This window comes from Osmerus mordax, chromosome 1 (genome assembly GCF_038355195.1).
Source record: "Osmerus mordax isolate fOsmMor3 chromosome 1, fOsmMor3.pri, whole genome shotgun sequence".
Lineage (NCBI taxonomy): Eukaryota > Metazoa > Chordata > Actinopteri > Osmeriformes > Osmeridae > Osmerus > Osmerus mordax.
Genome location: NC_090050.1, coordinates 3,204,286 through 3,219,077, shown reverse-complemented (window position 1 = coordinate 3,219,077; position 14,792 = coordinate 3,204,286). Strand labels below are relative to the sequence as shown.

Sequence of the window (14,792 nt, the reverse complement as noted above, 5' to 3'; positions counted from 1 at the left end):
TGTGGAATAAGTTGTGCATCGTCAGACTAACTATTTCAACAATAAAAAAAATTCTGATATCAGTCTTCAATTTATCGTTGAACAATCGAACTGCCAGGTTGACAAAACTACAAACACTTCAAAGTTGGTAAAGGTTTTTGTCAACCTGTGTTATGGTCTATTTGCAAAGACCTTCAAACCCTTTGCATGTCAACAATTCTAACATGAAAAGATGAAAACTGGTAACTATGTTCCAACTAGGAAAGGTCAAGCAAGGACCTTTTGAGAGCTATTATGAACGCTATTTGTTTATAGAACTATCATTAGGACATTCTAACTAGCATTTAAATTAGTGCTGTCAGTTAAACGTGTTATTAACGGCGTTCATTTTTTTATCGCGAGATTAACGTTCTTTTTGGCCGAGCAAACTTTGTAGGTTTTTTCACATGCTGTTGCAACGACTACTGACGTTAGAAAAACTACAACACCACACCGAATCTAGCTAGACCGGAAACAAAACAACAGGCAAGCCGGCTAAAGAGTAGTGGGCTAACGTTACGTTTTGAGTGGATAGCGAGCGCGAAACGCCAAAATGGATGCCAATTACATTCTGAATGGAAAGGTTACTTTTAAAAAGTTGACAAATGGTTCCATTGACAAGACCAAATTGATCTTTGTGTTGTCGTTGTGAACTGAGCTATCATCGCAGCACGTCCAGTCTGAAATACCACTTGATGGCCAAGCACTAATTGAAATACCTTCAAATCACTGCCACTTGAAAAGTTTAGAGGATAGATAAAACCTTGACGTCTAGTGTAATATGTGAAACTGGACAATTTATTGCATTTGTGATCTATGTTGGTCACAACAAGCTGTCAGAACTCTCCTAGACAGCTTTTTAAAATGTATTACAGTTTTTCTCAATTGCTAAGACACATTTCTTGAATGTGTACTGTGTTTTCTCCAAACTCTAAACACACATCTTCATACTTACACTGTTTTGGCCTAACCCTTGACTTTTGACCCAAAATCAAACACTGTAGTCAAAACCATATTATCTGTCGTATAAACCTAACTTAGCATTCAAAATACACACAAAGCCCTCAAATAAATTCAACCTTCTGAATACCCTTTAGACACTGCTGGGAGGAATTGAAAACACTATTATAAAAAGGTTTTCAAGAACCATTGACTATAACGTGTCACTGAATTTTAGATATGTTCCACCTCATGAGTTTTACATGATGTAAATCATAAAACTCACAATTACTGCAATTGTCCTTCTTACAGGCTGTTTATTTTCTATTATACAGCAATTGCATTTTGAGCTCTTGTTACTGTAGTAGTCACAGTATACAAATAGTAGTACTGTTAGTCAACAACACAAATGTATTGCTGTAAATTGTAATTTGGGGAACAAAGGCTAAGAAAACAAGGAAATAAACGAATCATCATAGGGATTTCTGTCATAGTGTGGCATGGATCTCATTTGAGATTGTTGTTCTTCTTCCTCTTCCTCTGCCTCTTCCTCTCCCTTGTCCACCTCCTCTCATTTGGACAATTCTTCCTTTTCTTCTGATAGCTCATCCAGACTATTGGTAGCAGTCGTGAACATGTCCCAGTCAGTGCAGTCCAAGCACGCCCGCAGATCCTCCATAGCTTCACTGGTCCACTGTTTCGATGTCCTCACAGCAGGCTGTCAGAGAAATTTAGAATGTAAGGTTATATTCTGAAAATACTGGTGCTAGCATTCCTTTGTCAGTAGAGAGCCCTCTCCCCACATGATCTATACATGACACTAGGCTTACGTAAACAAAATGACCTAGGTTGACCATTATCATACTAGAGGTGCAATAAACCTTATCTCTGTTGAGTGAATCATATGGTCAAGCCTAGGGTCAGAGAACTCTAAGTTTCCATGTGCACGCGCACTCTGTCTCTGGGATCGATCATATTGACAGCTGATATGCTGAGGAGGGGACTTCTCACTAATAAATGGTCTTACCTGAAGACTGGGGAGCTAGACAAACTTTGTATTGCGATCAGACTTTGTCTCCTTGCCGGCAAGCATTAAACTATTGTACTTTCTTTGAATCCAATCCAATAGCAAGTCGAACTTATTCCCGGTGAGGGTTGGACTCCGCCAGGGCTGCCCTTTGTCACCGATTCTGTTCATAACTTATATGGACAGAATTTCTAGGCGCAGCCAGGGCGTTGAGGGGGTCCGGTTCGGTGACCTCAGGATCGGGTCGCTGCTTTTTGCAGATGATGTGGTCCTGTTGACTTCATCGGGCCGTGACCTTCAGCTCTCACTGGAGCTGTTCGCAACCGAATGCGAAGCGGCTGGGATGGGAATCAGCACCTCCAAATCTGAGGCCATGGTTATCGACCGGAAAAGGGTGGAGTGCAATCTCCGGGTCGGGGAGGAGATCTTGTCCCAAGCGGAGGAGTTCAAGTATCTCGGGGTCTTGTTCACGAGTGAGGGAAGGATGGAGCGTGAGATCGACAGGCGGATCGGTGCGGCGTCCGCAGTGATGCATCGGTCTGTCGTGGTGAAGAACGAGCTGAGTTGAAAGGCGAAGCTCTCTATTTTCCAGTCGATCTACGTTCCTATCCTCACCTATGGTCACGAACTGTGGGTAGTGACCGAAAGAACGTGATCGCGAATACAAGCGGCCGAAATGAGTTTTCTCCGCAGGGTATCCGGGCTCTCCCTTAGAGATAGGGTGAGAAGCTCGGTCATCCGGGAGGGGCTCAGAGTAGAACCGCTGCTCCTCCGCGTCGAGAGGGGCCAGTTGAGGTGGCTCGGGCATCTGATAAGGATGCCTCCTGGACGCCTCCCTGGTGATGTGTTCTGGGCACGTCCCACTGGGAAGAGGCCCCGGGGAAGACCCAGGACACGCTGCAGGGACTATGTCTCTCGGCTGGCCTGGGAACGCCTCGGGGTCCCCCAGGAAGAGCTGGTGGAAGTGGCCGGGGAGAGGGAAGTCTGGGCCTCCCTGCTTAGGTTGCTGCCCCCGCGACCCGACCCCCGGATAAGCGGAAGATGATGGGGATGGGAAACAAGACAAAGAAGAGCGCACCTAACGACCGAGGCAGCCTTCATCGGCGCCATCTTGGAGTTATGGTTACTATAAGCTTGAACACCCATGTCAAGGTTTGTGCCTATGGGAGAAGCATCAGTCAGTTTGGGGTTTCACACTGATTTCTAAGTAAGATGTCACATTATACTGCTAATCACACTTACATTTAGTCATTTAGCAGACGCTCTTATCCAGAGCGACTTAGAGTAAGTACAGGGACATTCCCCCGAGGCAAGTAGGGTGAAGTGCCTTGCCCAAGGACACAGCGTAATTTTGCATGAACGGGAATCGAACTGGCAACCTTCAGATCACTAGCCCGAGTCCCTAACCGCTCAGCCACCTGACGCCCCACACTTGGGGCCCTATCTTGCACCCAGCACAATTGACTTTGTACAGCGACGCATGTATCATTCCTATTTTGCACTCAACGCACAGCGGACTTTTCCCTCCACAGACGCACGTCAGTAAATTAGGGAATTAACTTGCGCTCCCGGGGGCGGTTCAGCGAAAAGAGGAGGCGTGTTCCAGCGCAAACGTTCCCTGGTGCTATTTTGCAGTTTCAGAAAACAATTCCGCCACAGACCTGGGGGGTGTTCCATCAACGTCGCTAACGCAAGTCGCGCTTACATGAATAAGTCTCACTTGGGTAAACGTCAACTTAGACTTAAGCCTCAAGCCGTTCCACTAACGTTCCGTTCCACTAACAATCAACGCTAACACAAACCAGACTTGCATAATCTCAAACTGTGGACGCGCACGTAGTATTTAACCCTTGTGTTCTCTTCGGGTCGTTCTGACCCATCAGTCATTACCCACCGTCGTATTGCGACAACTTTACCGCATACAAAAACAAAGTGAAGCATTTTCTTTTAACCGTCGGGCTGTCTCAGACCCCCCACATTGCGAAGGTTAAAAGAAAATTATTTTTATTTGTTTTTGTATTGGGTAAAATTGGGTAAACACAACGATGGTTCGTTATGAACCTTTGGGTCATGTGACCCGAAGGCAGCACGAGGGTTAAGCAGCCCAGAACAGGCGATCGTCAAAAGAAGAGAAATGGTGAAAAGAACGGCAGACAGCCCGAACTGATGTTTTTTCCATTGCGGAGCAGACATTTTTTATGCAACTATATCAGGATTATTGAGACGTCATTGTCAAAAAGGGTAATAAGGCAATTATTAATAAAGCAAGGGAGGTGGCTTGTCAAACCATTGCTGACCGACTTGCTGTAGGCCTAATTATTGGGCTATTCTCAACAGGGAGTCTGTAAGGGAGTTGGCTGAGTGGTGAGGGAATCGGGCTAGTAATCCGAAGGTTGCCAGTTCGATTCCCGGTCATTCCAACTGACGTTGTGTCCTTGGGCAAGGCACTTCACCCAACTTGCCTCGGGGGAATGTCCCTGTACTTACTGTAAGTCGCTCTGGATAAGAGCGTCTGCTAAATGACTAAATGTAAATGTAAATGGAACAGCAGCCACCTGAACACTCAAAAAAGGACTTGGCAGCAAGTCAAAACTAAATAAAAGAACATTTTCCAGAGTGGTAAGTATAAGTAGCCTAGTAAATTCAAATGTTAGTGTAAAGTGTTCTGTAAAATTGCACCCTTTATAGCCACTAAAAAGATGGGTGCCACTATTGCGACTGGTGGGGGACCACCTTCAGAGAGCCTCACACCTGCGGAGGAGCTGGCCTTAAGCCTCAACCGAGGGCGCCCTCTAGTAGAGGGAATAGAGGGTGGGACCTCTTCCGACGTCCTTCCCCAAGGTGTTCGGGAGAAATATGTTCAAGGTATTTTGACTGCTATACCTTTCCTCAAAAGGTATCAGTCTCTCTATGGTAAAATTAACAGGCCTATCTTTCAGTGACTGGAGATAAAATATCCCTTTTGGATCCCACTGAAGGGGCCCAAGGCCATTACATTGATCCCGTAAGTAGTCCTTTCATAAAGGCTGTGCATGATTACATTATTATTTGCCTTTTTAACTGCTGTGCTCCATTTGCAGGGAGACGGTACTAGCATGTGTATGGCCCTTGATGAAGAGACCATTTCTGCCATGACAGAAATGCCAGAGGTAAGAATGCCAGAGGTAAGACCAAATAATGTTATTGGATGTCTATTTTCTTTTAAATTATGTTTAACCATACACCTTGCAGCAGGAAATGGCAAGAACATTGGCAAGGAGCGAAGTAGGTAACTATTAATATTGCTATTGACGACATAATCGGCTACTTTGACGATCTTCTTTTTCACAGGATGTCCGGGCAATATACAAGAGGCATTTGCTTCTTGACATTGAGAGCAAAAAACTCGACATGGAGTACAGAAGATAAAAAAAAAAAAATATTCAGTTGGAGATAGAGAAACTGGAGAAGGATGTATATATACATTTAAAACACTGCAGAAGGTCATGTTTGGACTTTTTAATAACTTTTCTTTTTTGTCTTCACAGCTTGATGAAAATGGATGAATAAATAAAATGAAATTGCAATGTCACAGAGGCCTTTACATATGCCCATAGAACTGCACCTAAAACCCCCCTAAACCCTCAAGGAAGACAAGGACAAACTTCCCTCTTAAATGAATTCAAACCAATTTAACTGAAATTCTGAGCTTTGAAATAAATAAATAAATAGTTAAAACTAATTCAAACAAAGGTGACCGTGACTAAAATGGGTTAACTGAAATAAGTATTCTTGTAAAGATCCCGCACGGTTCTTCCATCTCTGTCCTGAAGGGTTGGGTTCAATTCTTCCCATTGCTCCTCTGGCAACACTCTGGCTCTCACAGCGTAGGGTGGCGATGTTGTGCAAGACTGCACAGGCAACTGTTATGTAAGCCCTATAGTAACAGCATGCTCTTGCCTTGTGCAAACCTCTGTGAAAGAGATGATGCTCGAAATATTGGGAATCATGGACAGAGCCGGGCCATTTTGCCTCAATGTTGGAGATCAGGCAACTTGCATTGCAGCTCATCTGACAAGATAAGTGTGTTCAATTATGGGGCACACTGCTTTAAAGAACGTTAATTTGAAATCGCTAGGCATGCCTATACAAATACATAATTAGCTCTATTGTAGAAGGGCACATTTCATCCAATCTAATTAATACTTTTTTTCCCCTCAAGTGTATGGACAATTGTCCTCGGCTGGTACATACCTGTACATTTAGGCTATGGAAAGATTTCCGATTGACAATAGTCTGCCTCCACAGGTCCAGATGGGTCTTGGATTCGCACATGTGTACAGGAGAGGAGTCAATTAATGCTTGTCAACCTGCAGACTTCTTGAAAAATAATACTGTCACATACCTGCAATTGAATAAAAAGTCTCTTTGACTCGTATCTCACGATGACCAGGAAAACAGACGTAGATATTCAGGTACCGCTTTAGAGCAAGGTATACCGTTCTTATTTCCCGGCATACAGTTGCCTTTGCAAGACGTTCTGTGTCCCCAACACTGTACAAGAATGTCCCACAAGCAAAGAAACGCAGAGCTATGCAGAAGACTGGACAGTGGTCAAAGCCTGGCTGCTGTGTTTTTTTTTCTTTATGTGCAGCTCCAGCAGACTACATAGGTAAACTATGCTGGGCCTGCTGAACCGATACCTCTCCCACAGATAGTCGTCAGGGAAGCACAGTGGATTGTTTCTGTTTCTGAAGACCCGTGGGGCTGGTTGGGTTACTGCTCTTTGAATGATCTGTGTACCTTCGTCCACAGGGTTGTCGATGAATGGACACGCCATGATGGGTCATATTAATAAATTATATTTTGATGCACTGCTTTTATAGTTTAGGCTTATGTCAATTATCCAATGACTTTTGAAAACGGTTTAAGTGACATCATTTCTTAAGTGGTTTATTTTGATCAGCCTAATAATATATCATTATTTATTAAAAGATGAGAGAAACACGGCAATTAGCCTAATTCATACTGGGTCATTATGAGAAAAAAAGGTTTAAACTTCCATTTAGTCGATTTAGCAGACGCTCTTATCCAGAGCGACACAGTAAGTACAGGGACATTCCCCCCAAGGCAAGTAGGGTGAAGTGCCTTGCCCTTGACGTCATTTTGCACAGCCAGGAATCGAACTGGCAACCTTCAGATTACTAGCCCGATTCCCTAACCGCTCAGCCACCTGACCCCCTTATGTATCCGAACACGGACGGAACAAAAATGCTCGGAAGGCTGAAATTCCCTTGGCGGAACTATCTTTTGAGATTCTGTTTCCGCCTGTTTGAAATTATTTGCAACACATTTTAGTTTAGCTTGACCAGAGAATGTCTAATATTGGAAGAACTGCCACTCTCAGGAAACTTCCGGGTTCAGAACTGGTTGCAGTTCCATGTGAGGGCGCTAGGTTTAATACCTGGTCGTCTACTTAAATATCCGTATACATATTTACATTAAAAAACTATTCAACTTACTACGACATTAATTTATACTGTTAAGAGTGTGCTAACCGAATAATCTTTAAATGTTGCATTAAAGATACATGCCCATGGATATTTTGAACTACTTACCAAATGACTCGCCATTGAAATCATCAGCATTCTAGTTTTGTTCTTATTCGCTGACGTTCTTTGTGTGATAGACAGACGAAAATGTCCAATGATACTAGACACAGAAATGGCTATATTTGATTGGCTTAGATGGTTTTGGGAGCATTGTTCCCGCCTTCTTCTACGGAGACACAAAACTTTTTTTACAAGTACACAAATCTTTTTCTTCTACGGAGACACAAAACTTTTTTTTAAAGTACACAAAACTTTTTTGCAAGTTACAAATCTGTTTTGCAAGTACACAAATCTTACCTTCTTCTACGGAGACACAAAACTTTTTTTTGCAAGTACACGAATCATTTTCTACAGAGACACAAATCTTTTTTGCAAGTTACAAATCGTTTTTACAGAGCTCGCTCTCCTGGCACTAATTTCACGCCATAGCAAAGCCGCAGCATGCGTTGCTGTAAGAAAAGTGTACTTGGCGCTTAACCAGCTGATGAATCAATTCATCATATTCCCTGGCCATGTCCCAGTCAATGACATCAAAGAGGGATTTACACATATGCCTACATGCATATACACATATATAGTACATGATATAAGCGCAGTAGCCTACATATATCCTCATAATTGTCTATGAATTCGTATCAATTAGATACTGTTTGGCCTTGTTTTTATCTAGCCTACTTATTCTGAAAGAGTTGAATCATTATTTTCGCTAGCAAGATCTCATTCGATTATTAATTTCCATTAAGCCTATACCAGCAGGCACAATTAAAGAAATGTGATCTGATTGATTGGGGTAATGAGGCACTTAAGATGAGCCTATACATTTCCCCAAAACTTTCGCATTTAGCTTATTGGCAATTTTTTCCCAAGCTGCTTGTCTTGCTCTGGCAGCGGTGGCGGTGTTTGACTTAGCCATGATAATATGATTATTGTCTTCTTAGAGACTCATAATAATAGTTATGTGCTCGGATGGCGAGAATAGCCTATCATCGCTCTCTCTTTCGTCTTTTCCGCCATCATACCGTTAGAAAATCGCGGTTTTTGTGATCGACCTTTCCTGCCTTTTGAAGTAGGACGTGCACGTGCAATTTCCCTGATAAGTTTAGCCTGATTGAAATTAACAACATGATTTGGATGCGGATCAGCCGTTGACGAACCGATATTTGCTGTTCTCACTCATCTCGCTAATGTTAACGGGATAAAGGGACAATTGATTAACTTAGCTTCAACCCTTACGACGAACGGGGCCCAGCTGACAGGTTAGGCTCTCCCTGTCAATACATATGCTAGAAAGAGTTTTGGCTTGCTAATGTTGTTGCTAATGTTGCTAATGCTCTGACATTCTGATTCAGCATCGGATGCCATCAAGCGGAAGCTCTGGTCGTAGTCAGTCCTTCACTAACCAATCAGCATTCATTAGCAGAATGCTAGCGTGTTATAGGCAACAACAATTCACCCTGTAAGAAATCAAAAGGACATAAGTACTCGTTCATTCAACTTTCGACCAATAATCCATGTTGAACATGCAAAAACTACAATCAAATCGGAGATTTCTCAACGACAATCAGGCGAAAGAGACAAATTTAGCCGTTTAGCTCCATAGACTCCCATTCAACATGCACTCGCTCGCGATCACCCCCAGTGGAACTCTGGTGGAACTGCAAACAAATTCGGTACAATGGGGCTTAACCCTTGTGTTATCTTCGGGTCATTCTGACCCATCAGTCATTGTGACCCACCGTCATATTGCGACAAATTTACCTCATACAAAAACAAAGTGAAGCATTTTCTTTTAACTGTCGGGCTGTCTTAGACCCCCACATTGGAATGGTTAAAAGAAAATTATTTTTATTTGTTTTTGTACTGGGTAAAATTGGGTAAACACAACGATGGTTCGTTATGAACCTTTGGGTCATGTGTCCCGAAGGCAGCACGAGGGTTAATATGGAGTGGCAAGGCTCTCCCTAAACAGGCTCTGGCTTGACTTTTAGCCTGACACGGATCAGGCTAGTTCCGAAGTATAAGTTACCTTGGTTACGTAGCTAGAACTAGAATAAGCCACCTTAATGGAACGGAACTCTCGCTAACGTAAGTGAGACTTAGTGAAATAAGTCTCGCTTTTCCTTAATCGACGTTGATGGAACACCCCCCCCCAGGAAAAACGTAGTCAAAAGTTGGTGACGCGTTATTCAGATGCTATTTTAAGGGTGCATGCTTGGCCCGTGCGCACTGCTGGCGAGGCCAGGGTCTTCTTCCTGCGAAGCTGAGTTACATTGTTTTGATTTATTGTATGGCTGTGTTACATTTCTTTAATGTCAATGATTAAAAAGATTTTCATGAGAAATCTCTATGTACAGTCAGGTCCATAAATATTTGGACATTGACACAATTTATCACTTTGGCTCTGTATACCACCACAATGGATTTGAAATGAAACAATCAAGATGTGCTTTAAGTGCAGACTTTCAGCTTTAATTTCAGGGTATTTACATCCAAATCAGGTGAACGGTGTAGGAATTACAACACATTTTATATGTGCCCCCCCCCCCCTTTTTAAAGGACCAAAAATAATTTGACAAACTAACATAATCATAAATCTAATTGTCACTTTTAATACTTGGTTGCAAATCCTTTGCAGTCAATGACAGCCTGAAGTCTGGAACCCATAGACATCACCAGACGCTGGGTTTCGTCCCTGGTGATGCTCTGCCAGGCCTCTACTGCAACTGTCTTCAGTTCCTGCTTGTTCTTGGGGCATTTTCCCTTCAGTTTTGTCTTTAGCAAGTGAAATGCATGCTCAATTGGATTTAGGTCAGGTGATTGACTTGGCCATTGCAAAACATTCCACTTCTTTGCCTTAAAAAAACTCTTTGGTTGCTTTCGCAGTATGCTTCGGGTCATTGTCCATCTGCACTGTGAAGCGCCGTCCTAGGAGTTCTGAAGCATTTGGCTGAATCTGAGCAGATAATATTGCCCGAAACACTTCAGAATTCATCGTACTGCTTTTGTCAGCAGTCACATCATCGATAAATACAAGGGAACCAGTTCCATTGGCAGCCATACATGCCCACGCCATAACACTACCTCCACCATGCTTCACTGATGAGGTGGTATGCTTTGGATCATGAGCAGTTCCTTCCCTTCTCCATACTCTTCTCTTCCCATCATTCTGGTACAAGTTGATCTTGGTCTCATCTGTCCATAGGATGTTGTTCCAGAACTGTACAGGCTCTTTTAGATGTTTTTTGGCAAACTCTAATCTGGTCTTCCTGTTTTTGAGACTCACCAATGGTTTACATCTTGTGGTGAACCCTCTGTATTTACTCTGGTGAAGTCTTCTCTTAATTGTTGACCGTTATTGCGTGCAAAGAATATGAATAAGTGTTAAACTTGATTACTTAATTGTTTCCTGTGGTTTTCTTGTCACCAGATACAAATGTTTCTAGAACAATACATTGCAATCAGCATCAATGTTTACATCCAGAACATACAGTATGTCCCAAAAATATGTAAATAAATTGGATAGACACATAAAATCAACAACAACAAACAAACCTTGATCCCTTTAAATCTAATTTTATTCATAAAACATTTTTGGCAAGCAGTGTGACTTCACAGATGCCTAAAATGTGCTTAAACCAACCTAAATAGTTATACATTTTATGTTAATCTTGCAAAACTATTCTGGATTATATTTTTGCAGCACTGAGTATTTACTGCATTCACATAGAATGTTTAATGATTTTTTGGGTTTGTTATAACAACCCTTGTGTTATCTTCGGGTCATTCTGACCCATCAGTGATTGTGACCCACCGTTGTATTGCAACAACTTTACCGCATACAAAAACAAAGTGAAGCATTTTCTTTTAACCGTTGGGCTGTCTCAGACCCCCCACATTGCAAAGGTTAAAACAAAATGCTTTTTATTTGTTTTTGTATTGGGTAAACACAACGATGGTTCGTTGTGAACCTTTGGGTCATGTGACCCGAAGGCAGCACAAGGGTTAAAAGATTATACACTGCCATCACAGTTAGGCTCGACTATAAGCTCTCACGAACACACTGTGATGTGTGCCTTAGGTTGGCCTGCCATCATCCTGTAGGCCAGGTGCACTGGCTCCGTAAGGTTGGCCTTGAAGGTGTACATGTGAGTCTTCCCACTGCAAGGGCTCACATGGTAGAAGCTCAGTCTCTTGGTCTTGAAGCTGAGCCTGATCTCCATCCTGCGCAGCATTGTGGTCCTCTTCAGTGGAACATCATTGCCTTGCTCAAAGGCTCTGAGCAGGTTATCAACCCACATCAGGCACCAGGAACTGCGGCTGCTCTCCAGGGCACTAGCTAGCCCGCTACGTGCCAGCTTACTGCTGTAACACACACCTACAATCCAGGGGGCACCGTCTAGTTCCACCTCCCAACAATGCTCGCCTCCATAAAAGCTCTGGGAGCTGAGCACCTGGAGGAAACTGCTGAATCTTTGTTGCAGGAGTGGGTAGGCCTGTTTCACTGCACTATAGGTCACCGTCTTAAGGTCTTCTGATAGCACGAGGTTGGGATGAGCCGTTTCAAGGTCAAAGGTCAACTCTGAGGGGTTGAGGATGTTTCGTATAGAGCGCTGAGCCGCCCCAAGTCCGATCCTCAACTCAACATTTTTCCGTTCCAGCTCAGAACAAACCCGGTCTGGGTTGATTTGGGATTCAAGATTACCATCCCAGTTTTTCAATGGCTGAGCCATGAGCTCCGCGATGCGTGGCAATACCATCCGGAGTTCAGTGTTAAACACAGTTTCATCTTTCTCAGTCAATAAGGATTCAGCCTGGAAGTGTGCTTCGCTCAGATGCTTGGTTACCTCTACTGCTTGCTTGCTGCGACTTTCCATACCCTCCTCAATGGGTTTAAGTTCTACCTCAATCAAATTTGTCACCCCCTCGCTGTAGTTTAGCATTAACTCCATTATCTGCTCCAGCTGCCTGGCTGTCCTCCTTCTCAACTGGCTGTTGTGGGCCTTCACCTCCATCTCCCTAACCTCTTCCTTCTTCAGATGCTCCTCTGACATTTGTAATTTGTGTGTCAGCTCTGCCAATTGGGATGCTAGTTTGTCTTTTAGTTCATCCATTTCTGTTTTGGCTTTGGGATTATCTAGTTCATTATTTAAGGAGGAGCTGGATAATGGACCAGCAATATGAAAAGCCTGTTTGCCCCCCAGGTCTGAATCCTGTTGCCTTTTTTCAGGACACCCTGAGCTATCAAAATTGGTCGGGTTAGTTGCTACCGCCACCTGGTGGACCACCTGAGGTGTAACTGTGTAGTCAGTGTCAGACATGGGTTCAATATTTGTAGGACGGCTTCCTGCTGTGGCTTTGTATCTCTCAATGATGCTACACATCTTGAAGTTCTTCATCAGGTCCTTGGTTCCTTGATATTCTGTCTGGCACTCAGGGCAGCGATGGTGGTCTGCATCCACTGCCTTCTGCAGGCAGGCCATGCAGTAGATGTGGCCACAGGGTAAAGACACTGGTTCCAAGAATAACTGCAGGCAGATAGGACAGCTCAGCTCCAATGCCAGAGGCCCGTCCATCTCACAATGTGACATGGTGGCTGATTGTGAGAAAAACAATTAAATGTTATTAAAAAAAATACAATTAAAAGATCTGTATACTATCTATTAAAAGTAACCAACTGTGCGTGATAAAAAACAAATTTGTAACGTTAAAAAAAATTGAACTGTAACACACTTAATCGCTGTTGATTTGTCCCTGTCATTTTAGCTCCATCTTTTCTGATGGTAATCTTATATTTTTTCATTATTTACAACTGGTTGGAAAATATAAATAGTATCATAACAGGTCTGCTCCAGCTCGTGTTTACTCGACAAAGGAAACTGTTGCCGCGGTACGGTGTTCATTTTAAGACATCCTCAGATCTCAGACTCAATTCTCAAAACAAAATTCTTCAGACTCAGGAGTAACGGCTTCAGTCTCAGAAAAACCTTCGTCATTCTCAGACAAAACGCTGTCAAACCAAACGGCGTCAGAAAAACCTCTGTCATTCTCATTCAAAACGCTGTCAAATCAAACGGCGTCAGAAAAACCTCTGTCATTCTCAGACAAAACGCTGTCAAACCAATCAAGCAGATAATGTGACAACAAGAAAACTTTTTTATGCTGTTTGGTTTGACGCCGTTTGGTTTGACGTCGTTTTGTATGAGTCTGAGATCTGAGGATGTCCTAAAATGAACAGTAGGGTGTTCATTTTAGGACATGGTGAAGTTTGTTTGTAGTATCCATGGCAACCGAAACTAGCTTGCAGAAAATAACTATTTCATATTATATCAAAAGTAAGTTGTTTTGCTAATTTTGTTTGAGAAAGATGTTTGGTTTTTTTACGTTTTGGTTTTTCTGATGCCGTTAGGTTTGACGGCGTTTTGTCTGAGAATGACAAAGGTTTTTCTGAGACTGAAGCCGTTTCGCCTGAGTCTGACGACTTTTGGTCTGAGACCTGACGCCTTTTCGTTTGAGAATGGAGTCTGAGATCTGAGGATGTCCTAAAATGAACACCGTACCGAGGCTACGGCTCATTTTTGATGAGTCATGGAACGAAGTCCAAGAGACGATAAATGTGGGCGTTACTGTTGGTAACTTTCGATTTCCTTATAAATTACAGCTATTAAATATATACACGTACCTTTACAAAAGTTACAAATCTTTGACGTTAGCTGTCCCGGGCGCTTGAAAAGGTAAATTCCCCCCAATTACATTTTGGTTACAGAAGCATATAGCAAGGTGCGCACCTGTCTCGAAAGTTGGGCGTATGTAGGACTAACGCTATGATTCCAAAAGTAGCCTTCAAGATCGAAAACAGCACAATGTTATGGCGTCACAAATATATTTTTAAAGTTTTTACAGCGATGTACTACAATTACAGCGATGAACTACACATTTTGAAACACCTGTTACATAGCTACCTACAGTCTTGAAACAGCGTAGACAATGGTTCCTGTTCAAATATTGGCAGCTAGCATCACCCGAATCACATGATCTGGAAACGAAGAGCCATAAAAGTCAGAAGTCCTATATCGCCGCATAATTAACATTCCAGTTGCTCTTATTAAATTATATAAATGATCTATCCGCATGGTAATGGACGCAGTAATATACACACTTTCCACAGATGTGCGTGTCCTGTAAGTGTAATTTACAAGCGAAAGACACAATGTTAACAC

The 14,792-nt window shown here is 42.8% G+C and overlaps 1 protein-coding gene across 6 annotated transcripts; it reads right to left on the bottom strand.

Annotated features, from left to right (window-relative positions):
• Positions 1-3,880: 3,880 nt before the first annotated feature.
• On the bottom strand, positions 3,881-14,763 carry trim107 (tripartite motif containing 107). Of its 6 annotated transcripts, none has more exons than XR_010876763.1 (3): positions 14,255-14,763; positions 11,544-13,168; positions 3,881-4,045 (listed from the first exon to the last, which is right to left on the bottom strand). XR_010876763.1 is itself a non-coding variant. In XM_067238104.1 (2 exons), the coding sequence occupies exon 2, from the start codon at positions 13,161-13,163 to the stop codon at positions 11,625-11,627; it is 1,539 nt and encodes a 512-aa protein (XP_067094205.1). In that variant the 5' UTR covers positions 13,164-13,168; positions 14,255-14,763; the 3' UTR covers positions 11,134-11,624. The 6 variants fall into 6 exon arrangements, 4 of the variants coding, with proteins under 4 accessions (XP_067094205.1, XP_067094230.1, XP_067094214.1 ...); XR_010876762.1 differs by lacking the exon at positions 3,881-4,045 and adding an exon at positions 9,397-9,477; XM_067238104.1 differs by lacking the exon at positions 3,881-4,045 and having other exon boundaries at positions 11,134-13,168.
• Positions 14,764-14,792: the final 29 nt, after the last annotated feature.

Coding starts and splice junctions, on each gene's coding strand:
- trim107 (XM_067238104.1), bottom strand. CDS start 13,163: ATGTCACATTGTGAGATGGACGGGCCTCTGGCATTGGAGCTGAGCTGT.